A 10,446-nucleotide genomic window follows, 5' to 3' on the forward strand; every position below is an offset into this window, starting at 1 on the left:
GCGATAGGACGCGCGTGCGCAGACCGAGGGTCGCCGCCACCACCTCCCCGCGCCTGCAACTGCGCATGCTCTCCCCGAAGCCTCGCCCACTTCTCAATAAAGAGAAACACGAAGAAGAAAAATACTCCCGCGCTGAGAGGGAGGGAGGGATGCAAGGTGTCCTCTGGGCATTGTTCACTTCCATAACTTTATTGAGTGTGAAAAATTCCGATGTGATAAAAAAATACTGCGAGGCCCTGCGACTCACGCCGGGGACCAAGCATTCTAAGCGCAGTGAAAGCGAGGCCACCACCCCTTCCCCGGGTGGCTGGGGCTGGGGGCAGGGTGCTCCTGGCCTGCCTGCCCACGGCCGCCCACGGCCGCCCACGGCCGCCCACGGCATTAGAGCCCCGCGCCGCCAGGCTCCGCGGCGGGCCGGGCTGCACCCTCCAGGCCGTTTCCTCAGCAGTCTCTGAGGTGTGCGAGGCCCTGGCCGCTCTCTGCAGCCCCGTCAATGGTTCAGGAGCTGTGCTTCTGCCGCTTCCAAAACCGCTTGACGTCACTGTGCCCTGCCGGGGTCACCACCATGAGCCGTTTGGCCGCGTTCTCGAAGACCAGCACACCCAGCTCCCGGGCGTGCGACAGCAGCAGTTCAAAGTCCACCTGAGACAGGAACTGGTTGTAGAGGACACCTGGGACCCCGGGAACACGAGGGAAAAGGGGGAGACAGAAAGACACAATTATCAGCCAAAGCCCAGAGCCCAGGCATTTAGCTCGGTGTTTGGCACACAGTAAGTGCTCAATAAATAACAAAAAATGCTTGTTGACAGATCCATTCATTCCTACTTCTTGTTTCTGAGTAGTTTTAATAGCACATTGACATTTGGTGCCTTTCCTGTATTAAGTTTTTTGATAAACAACCCTGTGAAGTTAAGTACTACAGCTATTAGACCCATTTTACAAAGAGGAAAAATGAGGCTGAGAGAGCTACATTAGGTGATGGGCCAGAGTCAAAAAAGCAGCTCAGAAAAGGCACTTGGATTTGGAAATCCAAGGCCCTAAATTCTAATCCCAGCTGTCACTGCCTATGGAACCTCAGGCCATCACTTTCTCTCTTTAGAGCTGTTTTCTAATCTGTAAAATGAGAATTAGAATAGCTGCTTGTAGGGTCCCTTCCAATTCCAAATCTACGAGACTATTAAATATGGAGTTGACTAGAACCTGGGTCGTCTTGACTCCAAATCCAGCCTTCTATCCACCCACTTTGAGGTTTACATACACTTCTTTGTCATCCATTCTGTAGACTCTTCTTGGCAACTTAACTTAAAGTTTTGAAAATACCATCACTAAGAAACATCCTTGGGGCCTGCCTCCTCCCAAAGCCCAACGTCACCTACTCAGGGACTGACTCTACCACCAGTGTGAGTCAAATGCAATCAAAGTCTCTACTACCAAAAGAGACCAATAAATGTGGTGCTGTGACAAACCAGACCGAACAACAGCCTGGAATTAGGGAACCTGAATTCTAGCCCTGGCTCTGCTCCTAACTAAATGGATGATCTTCAGCAAATCGTTTTCCCTCTTTGGGCCAATTTCCAGTCAAATGAAAACTCCCTTACAACTCTTAATGTTCTACTGTTCTATGTATAGCAAAGGCAGAGGTGAATGATCTAATCTCTGGGCTACTTGTGCCACTTCTTCCTACTGGTGCAGATAGTCCAATAATGGCATTTAGACTGACTTGATCTGTGCTAACTTTCTGCCTTTGAAAATAAGTACCATGGTGGTGCAGTGGATAGAGCACCAGCCCTGGAGTCAGGAGTACCTGAGTTCAAATCCGGCCTCAGACACTTAACACTTACTAGCTGTGTGACCCTGGGCAAGTCACTTAACCCCAAATGCCTCACTTTAAAAAAAAACAAGCTAGTGTCTGAAATTGAATCTATTCTACCTTTCTTTCTACTACATAGTATGATTTATTACTGATAAAATAAAAACAAACTCTGAAAAAAAAACAAAATAAGCACCAAGTGACTGTCCCCAATTGCTTTACCAGCCTATTCTTCAGAGGGAGATAAAGTCAAATGGATTTGAAATTAGAGCCTAACAGAACAAAACTATCATGCTAAAGGGTCAGCTGCCAGCTGATCACTACCAACAACTCACCCTCAGAGAATCGAAGCCGGTCTCTCTCCAACTCCCAGAGTCGGATCTGATCTGTGATGGTAGGAGGCAGTACAGGGGTCTATAAGGGATTGGAGTAGCTATGAGAACCTTCAGCTGAGGCTGAATGTTGCCTTTTTTCTTTTTGCCAAGACAAATCCCTCCTCCCCTACCTCTGCTCCCCTCCCACTATCCAAATGCCTCCCCTAACTCAGGACCTGCTTCAGCATCACTGGATGTGCTCTTGTCTTCAGGAAGTGGATGATCTGAAGAAAGACATGAGAATAGTTTTAAAGCCACAGCAGAAAGATAAGAAAATTCCAGCCATCTTGAAATCTATTACCTGCTTCTATTTAAAAATTAATTTGTTCTTTTTCTCCCACATGCTACAGGCAACTTAACATGCATGGCTATCATCACTGCTGCCTGTAACCTTCTCTGTCTGTTCCCATCCAGCTGCTGCTATTTAGCCTATTTTTTATTGATCATATTTCTCATTTCTTCTGTGACAATTAAAAATATGAAATATACTTTCTGGGCAATTTAATCATTTTATTAAAAAGGCCAGCAAATTATGAATACAAGGATTGTCACTGGTCGTCTCTCTCTGACCAAAGACAATCATGGCAGCAGGGCTCATAGCTTATATCCCCTTGAAATAGTAGATGGTTCATCAAACTGCAATCAAATCTAATTTGTTACCTTAATTTGGAGATAGGCTATACTGAAATGAAGCGATATAACAGACCATCCTAGCCCCTCCCTGCATAGAGAGGCCTTCCTAATTAGACAAAGAGACCAGTCTCCATCCACACAATGAGCTTCTCCACCCTAAATTAAATTCCTTGCAAGGTTGGATGGGTCTGACCAAGATTGAATCGTCAATTTAATCTCATCAAGTACTCTGAAATGGGGAGGACTCAGGACTTTGAAAGAAGGGGAGAGTACTGAATCTCCCCAAGATATTGATTACAAATAATCATTTCTCAAACTTCCTAAAGGTCTACATTCTCCTATATTTATATTCTATTCTATCAATCCATGCCCTACCCCTACTGCCATCTGAGAGTAATGGCTTCTACCGTTCACCTTCCCTGCTACCCTCCTGAACCACCTGCCATGTTCCCAACTCCACCTCACCCAAATGAAATCTGACCTGTTTGCTAACAAATCTATCACTCTCCCTACTACCCCAACCCCCACCTGCTGCAGACCTCCCTGCTTATCCTGCTGGCTATAGCAGACAATACCTGCTGCGCTGTGATACCATTAGCAATGGCCTGCTGTACGCTCTCCCGAGTGACCTGGGCTACCACCATATTGGGGAATCGATAGAGCATTTCAGAGAAAAGGGCAATGAGTGCAATCTGAAGTTCTGATTCTGTTTAAAAAAAAAAACAAACAGAAGCTTCAGTTCCTCCTCCAAAACCACCACCCCTTATCTCCTTCCTTCTTCTAATATTCTCCCTAAGTACCCAACTATTCCTATCTTCATCCCTCCAATCTCACCAGTGTAAGCATATAGCCGGTAGTTGGTTTCCACAACAATGAAGCCTGGCTGATGAGCAGTACCTCCAGCACCAGTAACACCTGATGACAAGTTGATGGCCAATCGGGTTGGATAGTATCGGCGAGACTTTCTCTAGGAAGCACAGAAGAGGGAGGGCCATTTGATGATGTTTTGTCCCTTCCATCCTGGGATCAGGTACCCAACACTAGCCTCTAGTCCCCTTGTTCTCAACTGATAAAAAGCCCTATTCCTCTTTAATTGAGACAAAGAGGTGATATAGTGGATACAGTGCTAGAACTGGACTCAGGAAGTGTGTTAAAATTGTATCTTGCTCTGGTTCCTCCAAACACCACCCCCAATTCTAGTCAGTATAGTAAGTAAGTTTATTAAGTAGCCACCATAAAGGGACAATAGCAGGAAATGAGATTGTAAAAGGGAACCTGTAAGTCACATACAAACTATCAAAAGAGCATAATTTACAAACTGTATCTATCATATTAAACAAAATTCACATCCTGGAAATATGTGTTGAATCAGGAGAAGCCATCTAAGTGTTGCTGTCAGGGTTCTAGTGCTATAATATGTAAATCCCAGATAAATTCCAGAGCTCAACAGTTTCAGACCAGCAGAGCTTCAAAAGGTGCTGATATAATGTAAATGTTAACTTTGAAGTTTTACCAATACCTTTGAAATTATCTGGATGTGTTAATGAATTAACCCCAGGGTGGCACAGATAGGACTTATTCTGCCCCCCTGAAAACACTATAAAAATGAGACCTCAAACTCCTGCCCCCCTTCTCCCAGCACTCTTCCATCTCCACTGGGTCCTTGCTTCCGAGGGCTCCCAACTCTAATCCATGGTTACTTGAGTGAAATGCTCTGTCTCCTGCCTCCCCATTCTTTTCCCTGAGCTGCCCACTTTACTTCATCATTCCATCCCCTATTCCCACACTGCCATCTGCCTCTATATCTTTCCTCACTTTTCATCACTTGCCCCTATACTTTCTGTGCTAATTGCCCCCAAATAATAAATGTGATTGACATCCTATTTCCCACTGTCATCATGGTTTTTCCCAGTGAGTATCCAAAGAACCAGAGATATCTGCTCCCATTTCATAATTTCACAATTCCATAAGTTAATTATCAATTCAAGAAGATACAAGTCAAATACAGCCTTAGACACTTACTAGACTGGGCAAGTCAGTTAACCTATGTCTGTCTCAATTTCAGTTATAAAATGGGGATGATAATAATAACACCTATTTCCCAGAGTTACTGTGAGGACCAAATGAGACAATGTTGTAAATCACTTAGCACGGTGCCTGGCACAAAGTAGGCATTTAATAAATGTATATGAGAACTCATACCTTCCTCTGGAACACCAGCCCAAACTCTCGTAGATGTTGCAGGAAGTTAAGAAGGGAATCACTCATGCCCTCCACAGAATAATCCTAGAATAAAAAGGTGGCAAGGGTTGGCTGAGATGTCCAAATGTCTTTCTCCTTCCCAACTCCCCCTTTCCCTATTTCACCCTCTTCTGCTTACTTCCCCAAATCGTTTCTCTCTCCATACCCTAGCTGTTTTGCCTCTAAAACCCCCAACGTCTCCTTCCCCAGTATCCCCAGCCCTTCCATCCACAGTACCACCTTCTAGCTCCCTGCTAACCTTGCCAAGAGTAGAGAAGCTGAGCTGGAAGAGGAAGGACAGGATCTCAACCAGGTCCATGCCTCGGCTCTTAGGAGGGAAAAACAGAGACATGGGGGGAAAGGGTTAAAAGAGCACAGGGAAGACAAGACAAAGCAGGGAACAACAACAAAAGTGCTGTTGGGAGAAATTCCCCATTTCAACAGCAGGTGCCCACACTGGAAGAGGGACATCAGTAACTGCCTCCTTACCTGGGCAGTCTGCAAATATTGCAGCATAAAATACCAAAGCTGGGCAGGTGTGTCTAGCAGCAAGAACTGGAAGCCAGCAGAGGTAATGCAGGGTGGCTCTCCAGGCTCGGAACTAGACATATTCAAGATCATTGTGGGGAAAAAGAAGGAAAAAAAAAGAGCCTCAATCTCACCCATCTTTCCACTCTGGGCCCTTCCCTTACAACTTCCTCAGATACTTCTAACTTTCTTTGGCCTTGCTTCCCCCTTTTCCCTTGGTTTTTCCCTGGGAAACCCTCTCTACTCTCCACCCTCACATCAGCAAGGACCCACAGGAAAGAAGGGAAGGCGGGGAGCCCCACAAGGCCCCTGGCCTCACCTTTTCATGAGCCCGGCCTGGCTGAGTAGTTGGGCCAGGTCCTGGCTGACGGCCGCGCTCGGGGAGCCAACCATGAAGTGCAGGATCACCTGAGGGATGGGGAAGCCTGAGTCTCATCCAGGTGGAGCAGGGGATAGAGGAGCTTCTATAGAAGGCTAGGAGGCATTTAAGGGGAACATATAGACCTTGAGATAAACAAGTTTGGGGAATCTCTGGGAACACAAGGACTATGCCCTTGGGAATCTTACCTCCCATCTTTCCTCTGCATACTTGTCCAGTGATGGAACATCCCGGGCATGTTTGTCTGGGCCAAGTTGACTTGTGTCATCTGACCAAGCCTTCCCCCTATGGCCAGAAGGGTCTAGAGTAAAAATATGCTTCCTCTTCTTCTCTCCCTTTCTCCCCTACATCACCAGCATCCCCCCTCCTTCTTATCAGCCATGAGCATGACATTCATCACCCCAGAATAAGCCACATTTCAGGCTAAGCTATCCCATGAAGCAGGGGAGGAAATCTAAAAAAACTATGGAAGTCACAAGAAGTACTTTGAGGAGCCCTTCCTCTGTCCCCATTCCAAAGAAATGAAAATGACATACCCTCCCAGGAGAGCAACGCGAAGATTCTGTCTGAAGACAGGGTTGAGGATGAGGCCCTGGAGGCCACCAGGGAGCAACTGGGTGTGCCAGATACGGAGACCGCTCAACAGTCCTGTACTTTCCTCCTGAGCCCTAAAAAAGCAACAGTGAAGTGACACAGAAGACATGAGCTTTTGGGGACCCGAGAAGAGGGAACACAGAAGGTTCTAGAGGAATGTAGGAAGGGCTGGGAGACACACTTGCTAAATTCCTTCTTCACCCACAGGGCTACAGCTGCCTGGGGCAATGGCTGCTCCAGAAACAACATCCGCATCACCCAGTTCTTAGCCAAGGATGGGAGCTCCCTGTAGGAGGTAGAATAAAGATATGAAGCATTAGCATGAGAATTGATCTTCCAACTGTTTCTCTGCTACCAAGGATGTCTCCAATTTCCTACATCTGAAACACCATCTCTGATAGTATCCTGGCCTTTTGGAGTAGGCCTTTCTCCCATCCTAACTTATCAACAAGGTTGACTGGCATTTCAAACTCTCTCGTAGTGATTCAAGATGAGCCTCTGAGTCCTCTACAATTAGTAATTTCTGGGTCCCTGCTACAAAGTGGGTCTCTCTTACCTAAAGACAGCCAGGCAGGTGGCTGGGTGACCATAAAGTCGGTCTAGTACTCCAGGACTCAAACCCCCCAAAAACTCCTGCAGGTTACGGCACTGTAGCTGCCCTCGGTTCAGCCCGGTCCGAGGTGGAGTTCCCTCCATCATCTTAAGAGAGAAGAGAGATATGTGATTAATCTTTGCAACACTATCAGCATCAACAGCCAATAGATCACCTTTCTCAACCCAGCATCCAAACATCTCCATTCTCTCACATATTATTCTCCTTTCCACATCATCCCGTATTTCTGCTAAACCTGACTTGCCACCAGTCTCTGACTTCTTTCCTACTCTGCCCTCTTTGTATCTCATCTAGAGAGTTGCCAGACAGCCTATATTTCAGCAGAATGTACTATTTCTGACTGTTCTGGGACAAAGAATTGAGAGTGATATGATATAAAGTAACATGAAGAGCAGTAGATAAGACAATGGGTTTGAATACATACCTAATTAGATGTGTGACCTTGGGCAAATCACTTCAATTTCTTCATCTATAAATAGGGACAGGGATACCTGCCTTATTCACTTCTCAGGAATATTTTCATGATCATGTGAAATGTTTGTAAAACACAGTATTTACATGTTTTTGTTGTTGTATGTTGTTCAGTGGTGTCCAACTCATTACCCCATTTAGAGTTTTCCTGGCAAAGATACTGGAGTGGTTTGTATTTCCTTCTCCAGCTCATTTTACAGATGAGGAAACTGAGACAAACAGGGTTAAATGACTTGCCCAGGGTCACAAAGCTGGGAAGTGTCTGAAGCCACATTCCAACTCAGATCTTCTTGACTCTAGGTCTAGTGCTCTATCCACTGCACCACCTAGCTACCCCATACACATATAAGAAAGGCTTACTATCTTTACTCTGTACTTGAGGTTAATCAGACATGCCCATTTCCTCTCTGGACCTGAGTTGCCTCACCTGAAAATGAAGAGACTGTACTAGAAAGCCTCTAAACTGCCTTCTATTTGTAACTTTCTATGGTTCCATTGCTACTTTTATGACAGAGTTCTGTCTCCTACTCCTGCCTATCTTACTGTTTGTGTACTATATTTTCCAAACAAGAATCTGAGAGCCTTTTTCTCCCTCTCATTTCTTTCTTTCATTTTTTCTTTGTTTTGGTGAGGCAATTGGGGTTAAGTGACTTGCCCAGGGTCACACAGCTAGTAAGTGTTAAGTGTCTGAGGCCAGATTTGAACTCAGGTGCTCCTGACTCCAGGGCCAGTGTTCTATCCACTGTGCCACCTAGCTGCCCCTCCCCTCTCATGTCTTAAACCCAAAGACCACTGTCCAACTTAAAGATGAGGAAACTGAGGTACAGAGAAGTGACTTGCCCAAAGTCACACAGCTAGCTAGTGGCAGATATAACATCATACAGGTGGAGCTCCCAACTCCCAGAAAAATTCTACTCTAAGATGTTACCTCCCCCCCTACACTGTGGTCTTATCTTAGAAAGTCACAATGAAAGAGTGCTAGATTTTAAGTCTGAGAGTTCAGAATTCAAATCCTAGCTCTGTCATTTCAAGTCTTTTTCTTTATGTGTAAAATGAGGAAATTAAAACTTCATTCCTTCTGAGATTATCTCCAATTTATCCTGTAAATATCTTGTTTGTGCATAGTTTTTTACATGTTGTCTCAATCATTAGACTGTGAGTTCCTTGAGAGCAGGCACTGGGTTCTTGTTTAGGGGTAGGGGTTTTTGCTCAGTTGTTTCATCTGTAAGATGAAGATAGTAACACCTGTCCTGTGAACCTTAAAGTACTTTGGGGAGAAACTACACAGTAGGGCGGAATCAGCAACAGCATTGACTTCAAGAGCCCACTTGGATGCTTGCTAACTGTGTGACTGACCCAGTTTTTTTCTCTTCTCTAACACCCAGGAAATGGGGGATGATGTGATTCTTGCACTCCTCACTTCAAAGGAAGAAATGTGAGGAAAACACTTCACAAACTTCGAAAGGCTGTAGAATTATGATGAGGGCAGCACAACGGTGCCCTCCCTTGCAAGGTATGTGTCACACAAATCGAACACATTACATACATCTCTAGATACTACACACACTCCACAAATATCACCAGACACCATGTACATTACTCACACCACACAACACACTATACACACATATCACTACACAACACCTTATGCACTCTACACACATCACTATTACACTACACATATCATTACATACATCTCTACACACAATACATACAACACACTTTACACAGCACACTACACACATCTCTCTCTCTCACACACACACACACACACACACACACACACACACTTCGGGCTCCTCTGGGTCGCTCTCTCCCCCTCTCGCCATGCCCGTCGCACACACTCACCCTGGCCTCGGCCCCGCGTCCTCCTCCGCGCCCCGCCGCCGCCGCCCCCGGAGCTCCGACTTGGAGGGGCTGCAGGAGCTTAGGGAAGGGAAGGGAAAGGGAGTTAAGTCTCCAGGACTGACTCCAGTCACGGATGGGTAGTTGGGGTTGGGAGGAGGGGAGAGAGGGAGGGAAAAGGGAGCGGCAAAGCAAGCTGGGAATCTGAGTCCACACCTTGCCCGTTCTTTCGCGGAAGCGTACAGAGGGCCCCTCAGACCACAACTCCCAGCGGACTCCTCGGCAGGATGGGGTGGGGACCCAGAGCGACCAAGCGTTGGGAGGGCCGGCTAGGGAACAATAGGATGGGTACTTTGGTTCCGACGCTCTTTTTTGTCCCAGTCTTTTAGTACCACCCAGGACGGTAGCTTTCACTCTAGGTCAATAGGATTTTGTTGTTGTTGTTGTTGTTGATATCAAAATTAAATCTACTTTTCTATAGCTTTCACTCTGGTCCAAGCATTTTGGGACAAACATAACGATTCTTTCAAATACTTGACAGCTTATTCAGTCCTTTCTTCCCCCACCCCCAAGCCTCCTTTCTCTTTTCCAGGGTCAATACTCGGTTCCTTCAACTGATCCTCTCAGGGCGTGACCTCAAGGTCCTTGGCCCTCCTGGTTGTTCTCCTCTGGATGCTGTTCAGTTTATCTATGGCCTTCCTAGGCTGCGGTGTCCAGAACCCAAATGCGTTCTGTATGGCCTAGGATATAACAGGACTCCTTATTCCTTGGAGATCAGTGTCTTAATATATCCCAGGAGATCATAAGCTTTCCTAGTTATTGTATCACACTTGACTTGCAATTCACTATCCTCCCTTACCTTCTTTTTCCTGTGAATGGCTGGGTGAGAATGCTCTTTGGAATATAAATGAAATCCACATTTATCTCCAAATTTCATGCTGGTGTTGATCCATTCTTT

At 45.9% G+C, this 10,446-nt stretch overlaps 1 protein-coding gene across 1 annotated transcript; it reads right to left on the reverse strand.

Moving 5' to 3' along the window:
• Window positions 1–200: 200 nt before the first annotated feature.
• On the reverse strand, window positions 201–9,724 carry GTF2H4 (general transcription factor IIH subunit 4). Its single transcript, XM_044003671.1, has 14 exons — window positions 9,492–9,724; window positions 7,116–7,258; window positions 6,741–6,845; window positions 6,502–6,633; window positions 6,154–6,250; window positions 5,906–5,994; window positions 5,548–5,659; window positions 5,318–5,386; window positions 5,020–5,103; window positions 3,652–3,784; window positions 3,393–3,523; window positions 2,361–2,408; window positions 2,146–2,224; window positions 201–671 (listed from the first exon to the last, which is right to left on the reverse strand). The coding sequence occupies exons 2-14, from the start codon at window positions 7,256–7,258 to the stop codon at window positions 499–501; spliced, it is 1,395 nt and encodes a 464-aa protein (XP_043859606.1). The 5' UTR covers window positions 9,492–9,724; the 3' UTR covers window positions 201–498.
• Between the last annotated feature and the right edge of the window lie 722 nt (window positions 9,725–10,446).

This window comes from Dromiciops gliroides, chromosome 4, assembly GCF_019393635.1.
Source record: "Dromiciops gliroides isolate mDroGli1 chromosome 4, mDroGli1.pri, whole genome shotgun sequence".
Lineage (NCBI taxonomy): Eukaryota > Metazoa > Chordata > Mammalia > Microbiotheria > Microbiotheriidae > Dromiciops > Dromiciops gliroides.